The sequence below is a fragment of the Aphelocoma coerulescens genome, chromosome 8 (genome assembly GCF_041296385.1).
Source record: "Aphelocoma coerulescens isolate FSJ_1873_10779 chromosome 8, UR_Acoe_1.0, whole genome shotgun sequence".
Taxonomy (NCBI): Eukaryota; Metazoa; Chordata; class Aves; order Passeriformes; family Corvidae; genus Aphelocoma; species Aphelocoma coerulescens.
In genome coordinates this window covers 1,207,996-1,222,113 of record NC_091022.1, presented here as the reverse complement: position 1 = coordinate 1,222,113, position 14,118 = coordinate 1,207,996, and the positions used below count along the sequence as shown (strand labels likewise).

General features: G+C 47.0%; 1 protein-coding gene across 3 annotated transcripts; it reads left to right on the top strand.

Annotated features, from left to right (window-relative positions):
- The first annotated feature begins 297 nt into the window (after positions 1–297).
- On the top strand, positions 298–13,342 carry TDRD5 (tudor domain containing 5). 3 transcript variants are annotated; one of them, XM_069022939.1, is made up of 10 exons: positions 298–367; positions 736–974; positions 2,324–2,806; positions 3,582–3,709; positions 5,024–5,229; positions 5,918–6,124; positions 7,157–7,223; positions 8,175–8,375; positions 9,241–9,400; positions 12,433–13,342. In XM_069022939.1, exons 1-9 carry the CDS (start codon positions 360–362, stop codon positions 9,394–9,396), a joined length of 1,695 nt encoding a protein of 564 aa, XP_068879040.1. In that variant the 5' UTR covers positions 298–359; the 3' UTR covers positions 9,397–9,400; positions 12,433–13,342. The 3 variants fall into 3 exon arrangements, with proteins under 3 accessions (XP_068879040.1, XP_068879039.1, XP_068879041.1); XM_069022938.1 differs by having other exon boundaries at positions 3,579–3,709; positions 12,433–13,341; XM_069022940.1 differs by lacking the exon at positions 298–367 and adding an exon at positions 401–593 and having other exon boundaries at positions 3,579–3,709; positions 12,433–13,341.
- The last annotated feature ends 776 nt before the right edge of the window (positions 13,343–14,118 follow it).

The following is a 14,118-nucleotide window of genomic DNA, read 5'->3' as shown; positions in this document are numbered from 1 at the left end:
AGGGAGGTGGTGGCATCACCGTCCCTGAAGACTGGACGTAGCACTCGGTGCTCTGGTCTGGCTGACATGGTGGTGTTGGGTCTTAGGTTGGACTCGATGATCTCAGAGGTCTTCTCCAATCTGTTTTTCGTTTGTTTGTTTTAAGAAGGCAGGGGCAGCATCTCCCTGCCGCTCCCCTCCCAGCCCCGAGGCAGCGGGACGCTCGTCCCACCCCAGCGCTCAGGGCGGCGGCCGCCGCCGCTCCCCCTCAGCGGCGCTGCAATGGCGGCCCCGGCCATGGAGCGGGGCGAGCCCGTCCCGCCCTCGCGCCCCGAAAAGGCGGGAAAGGCGCTGCGCAGGCGCGGGGCGAGGCGGGAGCGATGGCGCCGTGCGTGGGGGAGCGCGGGGGTGTCCCGGGATGGGGCTGAGACCCTGCCAGGCTCCGAGGGGCGAACCCCCGCGCTGGGGGTCACGGGGCTCTGCGAGGAGCACGGAGCCGCGGGGCTGGGTGGGGTGTTCTCGGGCAGCAGTATGGACGCGCAGGGTGTTTGAAGTGGCAGGGATTGTAGAGGGCAGAGGTTTAGGTGTGCACTAAACTCCGGGGGTGCTGGCAAGTGAGTACAGGGGTTGTTGGTGAAGCTGCTGCCAGCTCCCACTCCCAGGTTTTAGCCACTAAGCGGGACAAAGTTGAAATTGCACGTGATTCTGAGCAGCTGTGGTATAAGTTGTTACCTGCTCGCGTGTGTTCCCCTTTAGTACAGAGGCGTCGAAGCAGGCGCAGCTTATGGAGGTGCTGAAGAAGGAGGTGAGGGCGATGCTGATAGCTGCCAAAGCGGGCTTGACGCCGGAGCAGCTGGAGGAGCAGTACATGGCCATGGTCTGCAAACCTCTCCCTCTGCATGACCTGGGCTTCCAGTCCACCTTGGAGCTGGTGACACAAATGCCTGACGTTGTCCAAGTCTGTTCTTCTAAGACTGGCACTCTAATCCTCAAAGGTGAGGTTTTGTTTCCAAATGGGTGGAGGAGTTGTTTGGAATGTCATACTGGTGTGAAGCGTTGTCCAGATGCGCAGAGCTGTATGTCACATATCTGTCCATCTGTTTCTCATACGACTGGTTAAGTTTTTGTCTTTGATATTTCTTCTTGTATTTTGATCTGCCTTTTAACACCTTTGTGCTCTTCCTTCCTGAAAAAGTCGCCCAGGCTTCTAGTTATTTTTGTACGCTTTGTTTAGAAGCTGAGGTAGCATTTCCTTATGGGTACACTAGAACTGGTAAGCATCACTTTTCCTGTAAATGCAGACTACTAAATGCAAAACCAGGGGTAGGGCCTCTCGAGAGAAGCTGTGAAGGTTTCCCTACCTGACCCCATAGGAAGTTCAGCCTGTATCAAAGAGCCTTTTTAATTTTCTTTTTCTTTGGGGAAGTGTGGGTGCTAGCAGGGACTGACAGAGGAATTTTCCTGTGAAACTTTCCTTTCTCATAAGAAAGCAGTTAGAGAAATCCAGCTTCTCACAGCTTCTCTGTGAAAGCTTTCGTTCTCATGAGAACTGGATGGACAACAGTTTGTAGGAATGTAAACCATTTCTGCACCTGCAGGTTGTTGTGAGAACACTGGAATTGTTTTCAGTCTTGTGAGAATAATATTTGGAAGGGGGTGTCTTACTGCTCAACCTGTCACCTCTGGAGGTGGTGGGCCAATAGGCCAATTGTGTAATTTCTCTTTTACAAACCATGCTATAAAGGTTATGGGTGATAAAACAAGGTCACTTCATCCATACCTTGCAACCTGGACTTGTTGTGATTTGCCATTCTCTGGGGAATAACAGCGACAGGGGAGAGTTGTGAAAACAAATGGCAGTTGCAAAGAGTTGATTGGGAAGGGTGAAATGGTTTGGGGCTTTTTGAGTGCTGCAGTAACACAAGAAAAAGTTGCTTAGAAGCTTGGAAAAGACCTGGGCTGTTCTCCAGGGAGACCTTTCCTGGGCAGGGGGTGCTCTGTAATGAGTTTACAGTGATTCTGCTTTCCCAGCAAAACTCTCAGCAGCTTGGGTTTTGTTTGTGATCCCGCATCCAAGAATTTGACCTGTGTTCCTACCTGGTCTGAATTTCTAGGGATGAGGGTGCAAACTGGTTGCTGGCCTTTAAAAATAGTTCAGTCCAGTTTGCAAAGGAAGAGGTTGCTGGAAATCAGCCATGATTTAGTGTGGTTGCTTTTGGAGGAGACAACTGCTTCTGGAAAGGGTGTGGAGTAGAGGAAAGAAAGGAACTAAGAGGAGCTTTGCCAGTGCAGAGCTTTTAATGGTTCATTGTTCTGGTTGTCTGTTTATTTCTTTCTGTTGTAGCCATTGCTGATGACTCCACCAGAGGGATTGCCAAGCTGGTTGCCAGCCAGAAAGTAAAGGCACGTAATAAGGCATCAAAGAAAACTGCTACGAAGGCGAATGCTACTTTTCCCACTAAGAACTCCAGGAATCCACAGAGTTTCCAAGCTCTGAGTGCCAGGACCCCTGTCCTGCCAGCAATGGTGAAGGCTGAGCTGCAGGACCTGCTGAGTTCCTCACCGCTTCTGCTCAGGGACTTCGACAAGGCCTTCCTCAGGCGCTTTGGCCGGGCGTTCCAGTACAGGCAGTACGGATTTTTGTCCATGTTTGAAGTCCTCAGAAGCATGTCTGATTCCATTGCTGTTGAGCAGACAGAGGCAGGTTCCTTGCTACTCCTGAGGAAGTACTTGGCAAACAACATAGAACAGGAAGAGGTGCCTCACCTTGAGGCTGAGGAAGAAGAGGTGCCTCAAGGTGAGGCTGAGGAAGAAGAGATGCCTCAAGGTGAGGTGGTGTGTTTAACTGAAAGCTCTTACAAGCTCTGTGGCCAAGCAACTGCTTTCAGGTGTCTGTTGCTGCATTTCCAGTTGCTGTGGAAGTCCTGATTCCCCTGGGGTTTAGCACAGAAGGGCTGTTGTGTGCTGCAGGAGCAGCTGTCACAAGGCAATTGTCTTGGTAGCAGAGAATTTAACTGGAAGGTTTCATCATGTTGCCACTATTTTTTTGGGGGGGAGGTGAAAGAAGGGATGATCAGCCCATTCAGAGTATGGACTTGCTGAATGTGAGTGTAGGACTGGAATTTCTAGTCATTCCAGGCAACAGGTGAAAAACCTAGAAGGATCTTCTGAATGTCTGCTCTGCAGGCTGGTAAAGCCTTTGCCATATGCTTTCTGAGACTGAAGATTTTACTCTGGCCTGAAAGGCACGGCTGCAGTGTTCCACAGAAGAGACAGCACTGCAGATACCCTCAGCATTCCCTTAAAGCCTGTGGGAGAGGATGGATAATCACATAGAGTTCCTGCCAAATTCATAGCTTTTCCAGGGAAAATTCATTTTAACATTATTCTAGCTTGCTTACAAGAGCAGGTGATTCTTGTTTTAACTTACTGATGCAGGGAATCCTCATGAATGTGGTGGCTGTGAATGCTGCAAGTAGTGAGGAGAACAACACCAGTGCTTTCAGACTTCCATTTTTTGATGTTTTCCCTTATTGCTTAATATGCAACACTGCATCAGTCCAACAAAGAATAACAGGCAAATTAAATTGTCTTTGCAGCAGCATCTGCAGCTGAGATGCCTCCTTTGGAACCCACCTGTGAGACGGAGAGCTCCTACCAGGCTGCACTTCTGATGGGTTCGGAGCCAGTGCAAACACAAGCAGCAGATTTGGGTGTTCACCTCAAACAAGTAAGTGGCTGGACAAACGATCTGTAGAATTTTCATGTCATATTCCAAGGGGTGGTACTCTTTTTACTATCCTTGTTTCTGTTGAGTTTGCATCGCTGACGCGCTGCTGCTTTCAAACGTTTTTGTACCTGTTTTAGATGACTCTGGAGGCGACCAGACTCATATTGACCTTGTGTACAGCTTTATGTGACATCCAAAGTCAGTCTTTTTCTTGTCTCCTTCTGGTCTTGAGGTCTGTCAGATCATCCAAGGCTGGTTAAGTGTTACCTTGCTTGCTTACAACAGTGGTGATACCTTTTGCTATAGTTACTTTTAACTGGAGTTTAATAACTTTGTTGTGAGACAAGCTGTGTGAAATTTCCCCTGCTGTTGTTAGTCCTTGTGGGTGCCTTCAAACTCAGAATATTCTATGATTCTATGATCTGCACCTTTACAAAGGGATTAAGAGAGCCACTGCTGCAAAACCCCATTGTTTGCAGTTGAATTTAGCCATATAAGCAATGGGGAATGTGCTGGATTATGAGCTGCCCGCACCTGGCCTGATGTATGATGCAGTGATAACTTGTAGTGTGTTCACAGTGAGTAAAACTGAAGTATTTTTGATTTCTGATCATTGGAGAAGCGCTGTCTGCTGGCACAAAAGAAAGCTCTTGAGGCAGTGAAAGTAGCTGATGTCTGATTAAGTCTCCTGTCTGTACTACTTCTAGTGAAATAATATTTTCAGCAGTTAGAATAAGGAAAAACTGAAAGCTGTGCTAACAGCTCACTTGTACAAATTTGTTTTAAGTGAGAAAAGAACAGAATTTGTAGATTTTGACTGGTTTTGTCTCTGGGAAGTAGCTCTAGGGTGAAGGTGGGTTGCATTCACATCTTCTGTCACTTCTGAATCATTTTCAGAGAGTTTTGCTGGTTCAGTCATGTACTTTTTCATGGTCATAGAAATAATTCCTTATCCAGCAAAGAGGTGGGTTGGGTTTGGTTTTGTTTTGCTTTTTTGGCAATAGCCATTCACTGCTTTTGTCTAAATATGTGGTGTGACTTCAATTCCTCTCCTTTATTCCTTGCAGGAATATGAGCACCGTATTTTTGTAGCTTAACCCCTCTTAACACTGGAGGGAAGAAAGAAAGAGAGTGTGAAAATGATTGTTTCCCTCACAGGGAGAGTTTTCATCCAAGTTCATCCAATTTGTTGGGGTTCTCTGATATTCAGTAACTCCCAAGTCCCCAGGAAAGCAGAACTGTTTCTTAAATTAATGGAAAGGCCAATTCTGTGTGTTCGGTGCATGACGAGACCTCCCACTTATCCCTTTGTAGCGTCAAGGTTTTGAGCAGTTACCACCAGCTCCAGAAATCCCTCTAGATGCTGTTCTGGACAAAAGCCTTTGTGGTTTGCCACCTCTGAGGAGAAAGTGCTTGGTGGGAGTCATTGCGGAATTCGTCGTCTCTCCTAGCCAGTTCTACATCCACATCTGCCACACGGAAGCATCCTATAAACTGCAGGATCTGATGTTTGAGATGAGGTGGGAGCATGCTATGGCAGGGCAGTGTGTGTTTGTGCTGAGGGAACAGGGCACCCAGCTCTTGGTGATGGCCCCTGCTGGCTTCATTGCTTGGTACAGAGATGCTGGTGCTGTCCTGAAACACTCACTACTCAAAACGCTTATCTGTTCCTTTTAACTAACAAGCAGTAAGTGTGGTCACCAGCAGTTTCTGTAGTTTGTCTCTGTCCTAGCAGTTCTGAACTTCGTAAGCCTGGAAAGGTTATGGAAAGGAGCTTGAAGGGTTCCTTTGTCATGTCTGGTGCAGCTGTTGCTAATGGGCTCAGTTCAGGCTTTTACTTCCACCTCCAACACTGCACCTGGGCCAGTACTGCAGAACCTGGTTCATGAGAAACGCTGGTATGTCAAGGTAATGGTAAAAAAGTAATGATTATGATGATTGTGTTTAGTCTCTGATCAATCCCCATTACTTAACTTTTTGTCAGACCCCGAGAGTATCATTCAAATGTTAAAAGTTTGTGTTTGCAATTTTATTGCCATTTCAGTTTAAGTGTGGCAGAACAGAGATATAAAGGGCCTATTAAAACAACTCCTGAAAATTCATGTCATGGGGACTTTGAAAAGTCAGGATTCTTTTGATGTCTCATATATTTCTCCTTGTTCATCTCCTGCATCCTACTGAGTGCAGTTCCTCACTGATCTTTTACAGACACATTTACTCACATAAAGTTGCTTCTGATAAATACATCATGCCTGAGTCCGCAGTGCGGCCTGGGCAGCTCTGCTGCGTCATGGTCTCCAAGTGGTGGTACCGTGTGATCATCCACCGTGTGATCAATGACCAGGAAGTAGAGGTGTTCTTCGCAGACTATGGACAGCTCCAGATTGTCCAGAAGTCTTGGCTGAGATTCCTCAAGTAAGTAAATTACACGTGGGCGGCAGAATCGCAGAGCAGTTGAGGTTGGATTAGGCTTCTGGACCTCATCCTGTCCAAGTTCCCTGCTTAAGTGGGACTGTCTAGAACAGGCTGCCTAGGACCATGCTGAAATGGTTTTTGAATGTTTCCAAGGATGAAGATCCCATGACCTGTCTGGGCAACCCATTCCAGTGCTTGATCACCCTCCTGGTAAAAATGACACTTTCCAGCTATCCACACTGTGCTGATGCATGGTGTTGTTCTTCCCCAAGTGCAGGACTTTGTTGAACTTTGTGAGGTTCCTGTCTGCCCATTTCTCTATCCTGTCAGGATCCATCTGGATGGCAACCTGACCCTCTAGGGCATCAGCCACTCCTGCCAGTTTTGTGTCATCAGCAGACTGAGGGTAGACTCTCCCCCATCACCCAGGTTGATAATGAAGACATTGAACAATACTGGACCCAGCACTGTCCCCTGGGGTACACTGCTAAATCCTTTCCTCCGTCTGCCTTCACTCCTCAGTCTGTCCTCTTGCTACTTTCTGTCACCTCGGGGCAAGCTCCCTGTTCCTCCTTCCTGGGTTGCATGAATGGATATACGCATTCTCCTGAAGGCACATCAGTCCAAGTGGGATGTATTTGCAGTGTCAGAGGTGCTTGTTCTCTGCAGTTCAGCACATTTTCCATGTTTGTGTCTTCCCCCTTGTTTGCCTCTCCTTGTGCCTGGCCGTTGGCATTCTTTGGTTCAAAAGCTGCGGCTCTCTGTAACTTGGTCTGCACAAGGGGTTTTGGTGGGAAGGTGCTTGGGCCAGGGGGTGCATAAGGGACCAGTTTTTACTGCTGTTTCTGCTGTGCCCATTCTCTGGATATGGAGTGTTTTCTGAAGCTGCTGTTGGGTTTTAGTCATAAGTGCACGATCCAATGTATGCTTCTGTATTCCTAAACTGATCCTAAAACCTGGAAGAGGAGGAAGTTCTGCTCTCCTGCTGATTTATCCCTGTTTTTGCTGTAATGGCTTTGCTGTGTGTTTTAGGTGGCACTACTTGAAGCTCCCTGCTCAGGCCATCCCATGTTCCTTGGCATGGGTAAAACCCGTGGAGGTATGTGTCCATATGCAGTTTTGTTTACTGACATATGCACAGGAGTTACCAAGTAGAGGTTTTTCTCCTGCTAAGGGCAAGCATTTGGATGAAGTCGGGTCCTGTTGATATTTACAGCAGAACTGGTGCTGTTGTGTTCAGCAGAGTGTGCTGGGTGTGTGCTCTGCTCTACAAGCAATCACCCTTCCACTGCTTTCCTTACCATCAGAGCATTCTTGCTTATATTCTTGCAGAAACAAGTGGCTGCCGTTAAGCAACGCAGCAAACTTGTTCCTTTCCCTGCCAGTAGTTCCCCAATGTTCTTCTGAAGCATCAGTAGCTCCAGCCCTCTGTTTTAAAACATTCTTCTGTGACAGAGCTTTGAGTGAGTTGGTTTGATGCAGTTAGCACAGCCAGAGTTACAGAGGTCATAAGAAAGTTTCTCTGTGATGGGAATCCTCTTGGTCAAGAAGCCTGAGAAGTACGGTCTCTGGAGGAAAGCATGTGACCAGAGTTGCTGCCTCTGTGTTTTTAAAGATGTTGCTTTTAAAAAGTTTTTTCCCCTGAGTTTTGAGGTTTAATCACAGTTTTCCTTAACAACTTTTGATACTTCTAATGTTTGTAAAGTCTTGTGATTCCAGGAATTAAAAAAAAACAAACCAAACCCAACAAACAAAACCAACAAACAGCTGTAGTTTAGGCAACTGGGATAAAATCACTGGTGGATGCCATTGAACTACGTTTGGAAGTAGGTACTTAGGGTGAAAGGGCATTCCTAGTGTAATGAGAATTGCAGGCTTTGGGGTAGTTTGGTTTAGTTTCTTGCTGGAAAGCTTGTCTGCCTGACTTTCCTGTGTTTATCACTAGCCTGGCCTAGCTCAGCTGGCTTTTGGCAAGGGCCCACCAGAAGGAAAAGTCTCAGGTGGTGGATATTGGTCTGTTTACAGTAACTTTATGTTGTTTCTTCTTCAGGGTACATGGTCCAGTGCTGCAACTCTCCTGTTCAAGGATCTCTGTCGCTTCAAGGAACTTGTGGGCATCGTGGATGAATATGTGAATGGTGTTCTGTACCTCTTCCTGTGTGACACATCCACCAAGGAGGATGTCTACTTCCACTCCGTCTTGAGCGATATGGGATATGCTGATATCTGTGGAGAGAACATTCCTTCCCAGGTCAGGAGGGAGGCGTGTGCTGCTGGAAGGAAGGGGAAGGGAAGGATCCCTGTTCGGGTGCCTGTAGTGGTGGGAAGATTCTTCCCTTGAAGCAAGTGGTTTTGTGAAGAGCAAAACTGGTATTCCCTGCTTTCCTGTAGCCTGTCATTTTGTGACTGCATCCCATAGTGTCTAACTGTGGTGAGAGCTTGCTTGTTGCTTAAGGTGGAATCTGATGATACAGCAGAGATGTTCTGTTTAGTAGAACAAACTGTTTTCAGCCTGTCTTCTAGCAGTGGATTAAAAGTTGATATATAAATGATCTTGGTTTAACAACTCTTACACTTTGCCAGTGAAATGTACAGTGTTGGATGGCATGACCATGGTAGATTGCCTGTTGTCTTTGGATAGACACACCAGTTGAAAGCCAGAGCATTTGTGCTTTAGGCTTACCTGTGCCATTATTTGTGTGTCTCAACTCAGTTTTAGTAAGAACTGTGTGGATTATGCAAACCCTTGGAAAGGTACTGCCATGATTTTATATTTCAGCAGAAAGCTGAGTTTTACAGCCTGGAGGGCTTCTGTCTGTTGTTTTATTCAGCAGATGCAGAATTGCATGTTTTGTCAGGATTAGATCCTATGATGGTACTTTTGCATGTGTAGGCCCAGTTTTGGGGGAGAGGGGCATTGCTGAGAAATTTTGCTGCTGGCAGAAGAGGAGTTGATTTTCATAATAAGGCTCTTCCTGCAGGAATTTGGAGCTAACTCTTGGGTGTTGTACACCTTCATAAAACCTGTTAGAGATTTGCTGAATCCTTTTTATTCTTCGTGGTAGTTACAATGTAGGATTTTTTTACTATACTGGCGTGTTTTTTATTTGTTCTAGGAATTTGAGGAACTGAATCCTTCAGCCTTGTATGTTCAGCCCAGTGGAAAGCAGGGGAGTGCTGAAGTGGCGGAGCCAGACCTTCGCTTCCAGCAGGAATCTCGAGATGCAGACAGTGAAACAGCAGCCTCAAAGCTGGATGGGGCCAAGCTGTGACCAGGTGAGAGTTTGGCACAGCTGGCATTCCATGAAATCAGCTCCAGGGCTCAGCAGATGTCTCGTTTTAGTCCTGTGCAAGTTTTCTGTGGAGTTGGTTTTCTTCTCTCATCAAAAGCGAGCCAGAAACGTAATATGAAAACTACTGTTTATGTGGACCATAAATTCCTTTCTAGCTGCCTGTCCTCTGATTCCTTTGCAGACTTCAGGGAGTCTGTGTGGTCTCTCCAACCTCCTGTAGGTGCACCACAATGTTTCAGTTTGAGAATGCGCTCTGAGAACTCAGACCTGTGCCAGATTGTTGTGATGAGTTTGACTCGGCACTTCTATGGTTTTGCACCCCTGGGAGCCAGGAAGTGTGTGTTTTCCTCTTAGATCTCTGGGTCTGGCAAAGGATGTGTAATAACTTGGGGCAGCCTGTAAATGCAGGAAAAGACCAGGTGGTGAATAGTTGCATTAAAGGGTCTTGCTCATCCTAAACTGACCAGAAAGGAAGTGATTTGCAGTCCTGGTTGTTGCTGAGGACGAGGTTGTGTACAACTACAGGTTTATAACTCTAAGGGTGAATGTAAAGCATATGTGTATGCTTTACACCTTGGGTTTCAGAGCATGGTAAAAGAGAAGCCCTTGGCTATTTAACAGTTTGGTTAGATGCTGAACAGAGAGGTTAAGGAGGGAGAAACCCCAGGTCTTGGGTGCAGTCTAGGGTAGTACCATTAGGAACACCAGGAGCACTTGTCTGCAGGTGATGCTCTCTCCTTTTCTGTGTTATTTAAATTGTTGTATTTTCATGAGATGTTTTACTGCAGGGACCAAAGCACCTTTCAGGCAAATGTCAGCTGTTGAAGTGCTCAGCAGGGGGCCTGCTCTGGGGCTGAGTTTCTGACATTGCTCTGAAATAAGAGTCAAAGTGAGTGTAATGCTAGTCACTTTACTGTAAAGTAGTCATTTTCTCTAGGTTTTTGTCTAGCCAACTTAGGTTTCTGTGCTAGAGAAACTGTGTGAGCTGTGTGGCTTGGATATTAATGTCCTTGCTCTGTCAGTTTATCAAATGAACTGAAAGACATAAACCATCATCCTATTGTATGTATTTGGAAGAAGGTAGTGTGGGGAAGACTGCAAATCTGAGTTTGTGTTTCAAATGCAGGAATCTGGAGAGTTCCTCACCTAGTTGACTAAAGCAAGATCCATAAATGTCAGACATAGCTGGTGATTTGAAGACTGGAGGAATATAAATGCATCCTGTCCCTCAGTGAGAATGGCGTGGGTGGCAAGAAGAGATAAAAATCCCCTTGTAACCTTGTTCTTGTCCTAGCACTCGTATTTTTTACTGCATGTTAAGCAGAGGCTTTCAGTGGGCTGCTGGTATCCAGCTGAGTAGTTGGCTAATTGGGCTCTAGTGATGCCTGTCTTGGCATCCTGTCAGCACTGAATTCCTGCTGCCCAGCCATGTGGCTGTCCTTGCTGCTGCAGGGGTGCCTCAGTCCCCTGTGCCCTGACAACAGAAGCAGCCTCGAGAGCAAGTACTCAGTTTTTGAACAGCTGTGGTTGAATTGCTGCTTGTCTGTCATTTCACTAGTTTTCTCTTCCGTACTGAGTTAAAAAATACAAACATCAGCTCTAGTCTGTGGCTGAGATGTGAGTGAACATCCCTGAAACGTAAATTTAATTTGAATTCATAAGCAAAAATGCAGAGGGGCTTCCTCTGACTCAGCTCTTGCCTCCTTGCAGAAATTCCCTCTGTCATTGCTGTCACTGGTTCTGCGTGGGGCTGCTGAGAGATGAGACAGCTGTTAATTCTTTGCTAAGAGAGGGTGCCTTGTGTCTTGTAATAATCTATGGCTCTTTCCAGCTTGCTGTGCAGGAAAAGCTGCTACACTAAGGGATTATTGTTGTTGTGTAGTCTTCTTGTTGTGGTTTTTTAATTATCAATTTGCTGACCTTCTACTTCTTTGTAAATTTTGAGAGATAATTAAGATCAGGGCAGCTAATGAGCTAAGTGTGCGCTAATTGGACCCTCTCAGTTTATTTACACACATTTGCAGACATCTCATTCTCTGGGAGAGTCCTCAGTGCCTGCTGTCTCAGTCAAGTCAGCAGAAGACCTTTACACCTCCTTTATTTACCCCAGGCAACCAGCAGAAATGAGGCAAGGTGGCCCAGATCAGATAGGAAGTTTTTCCAGCAAGGCCCAGCTTTATGAAGCTGTACATCCCGGTGCTGTACTCATGGCAGTACCGTTCAGGCCGGGCCCCCTTGACAGTGTGAACAGATTTGGCAGTCAAAACTGACTGACAGAAAGCTGAGCAGTGTGTTAGTGTGCTGTGAGTTGTGCAGTCCCTCCTGCGTGTATCTGAGGGCTGGTGCTGCTGGAACAGGTGGACATGTTGGTGTTTCTGTGGGCTGGAGCAGTAAATAGCTGGATGCAATGCATTGGGTTGACCTTCCTGCAGTGAAATGGATTTCTAATTGTTTAATGGGAACAAATTAATTGAGGGTTAGTTCTCTGGATGTTGGGTTTTGTTCTCTTTTCTAGCCTTTCTGCTGCTTGCATGCAGAAGTATTTGTTTCTCCGCTCCACTGTTCATTTCATACTGAGTCTCCCAGTCTCTCAACCATAAGGAACTAAGGATTTTGTAAACCCTATGAGGTCCCTGTGTGGGTGCTTGTCTTCCATCTTCCAAACAATGGAAGAATTTACAACACCCATACAAGAGTTGCTTGATGTGCAAGGTGCATTAAGTGACTTGCCAAAGGCAGTGGCTGTCCGTGCCTTGGAGCCTTCTCTCTAGAGTTCCCTAGACACAAGCTACTGAATTCACATCTGATTCCCTGCCTCTGGGCAAGTGGAGGTGGAGGAGAGGGAGAGAGGTCCTTGCATTATACCATGTCAGACTCACCAAATAGGTGTGCAGTAGGAAGTCTTCTTTCCATGGCCTGGTGAGGTCCAGGAAAAACAGATTTCAGTCTAAACTGGAGCTCTTGGATTTGCCATTGTAGATTTGATCTTTCTTTTTTGTGTCCTTCTTTATGCAGATGAAGAAAATACGAAGACCAAGACCTTCTTGGGAGTCTCATGGTTGGCCTCTGTGGTGCTCTGGGCTGTGTGACCAAGGGCCACCTCAGGAACTGTGTGTCCTCCTGCGCTGCTCTCTTGGCCACTTCCCATGCCTACTTCCAGTGGCTCCCCAGTCTGAGAAGGTGGGATAAGAGGGGAGAAGCTGGAGCTGCTGCCAAGGAAGGCTGGCTGGAGCAGCACAAACTCTGTATGACCATGCTGTCAGGGTTTTTTTTGTTCAGAAATGTTTAATCCCTTGAAAAATCCTGGAACGTGATGTCTCAGGTGTGCCCAGCATGTGTGATAAACGTTAGTTTTACTTTCAGGAAAATAGTTTGGCTTTGTTGTACCAGTGGTGTACTGAGTTACTTCTCTTTAGTAAAATGGTTCAGGAGAACATCCAAGTGTCACATTGTGTTACATATCCTTTAAGTTTAGGAGAGGGAAGCTGGCTGCCTGTCCCTCCCTCTTTCAGTGCATGAGCTGTTTTGACATCATGTGGGGATGTGATTTTGGTTTTTAATACAGTGGCTGCTCTACACGCTCCTTGCTGTGAGGAGAGCCAAAGAAACCTCCTTCCCCAAGAAGAACATGCTTGTTTGTCTTGTATACAAAGTGTCAGGAATCTCATCTTAAAGATACGGAATAAAATCTGTGAGGAATCCAGTGAGAGAGAGCCTGAAGCTTGACCACGTTAATGTAGCTCCTTGCCTCTGGCAAGTGATCCTAATGGGTGTTAATGCAGAGTAAAGCTGTGAAAACAAGTGCCCTGGTTAGGGATGCTGGCATCCAACTGCTTTTCTGGTGCCTGGAGTGTTCTTCAGATCTTCAGGGGCTTCAAAGGCCATTCTGTGCCCACCTGCAGCAACGCCAGAGCTATCTTTCATTGCAAATCACCAAGAAAAGCTCAGTAATATTAGTAGTAATACTGGAATGGGTAAAGTAAAAGCCCAGCATAAAATGTTTGTTGATTGGACTAGTTGATCTTTAAAGCTCTCTTCCAGCCCAAACTATTGTATGATTATTTCACTTTTTCTTTTAATTTCAGTATTTAAGGGTGGTTTGGGATGTCAAACAGCTGAAACCCAAAAATCTGTGGCTGGTTAGAAAGCAGCTGCTGGGAAAGCAAATGAAGGAGATGGAAGGAGAATGCTAAGGAGCGGGGGCTGTCCAATCCTGTGGGGAGGTTCAGAGGTTTCCTGACTTCTCTGGTGCCACTTTTGGGTTGAGGCACTCACTGCACATTTTTGTCATCCATCACTGCAACGGGGCTGAGCTTGCTCGGAGCTCACCCTCTGCTGCAGAGTTTTTGGTTTCAGGGAGGTGGTGGATGGGGTGTCCTGAGAAGACCCCGAAATCCTCTTCTACCCCTCCCTGGGCTGCAGCAGGGGCCTGGACCTGGAAGAGCTGTCATTGTGTCCCTGCTGCTGCTGGGTCACTGCTAGATGGCAGCCGAGGCCAGCGCTCAGCAGCTCAGCTCCCTGCAGCCTCAAACTCCTCTGGGGCCCTGGGAGGGCGAGGCAGGTGAGGAGCTGAAGAACGTCCTGCTGAGTGGGCAGGTCCCCGTGCCCAGCAGGAGCTGCCTCTGTCCTGCTCCCTGCCTGGGGTGCAGCAGGGCCCCAGGCTGCCTGGGCATGTGACTGGGAGCTTCAGGGATGGGTCCC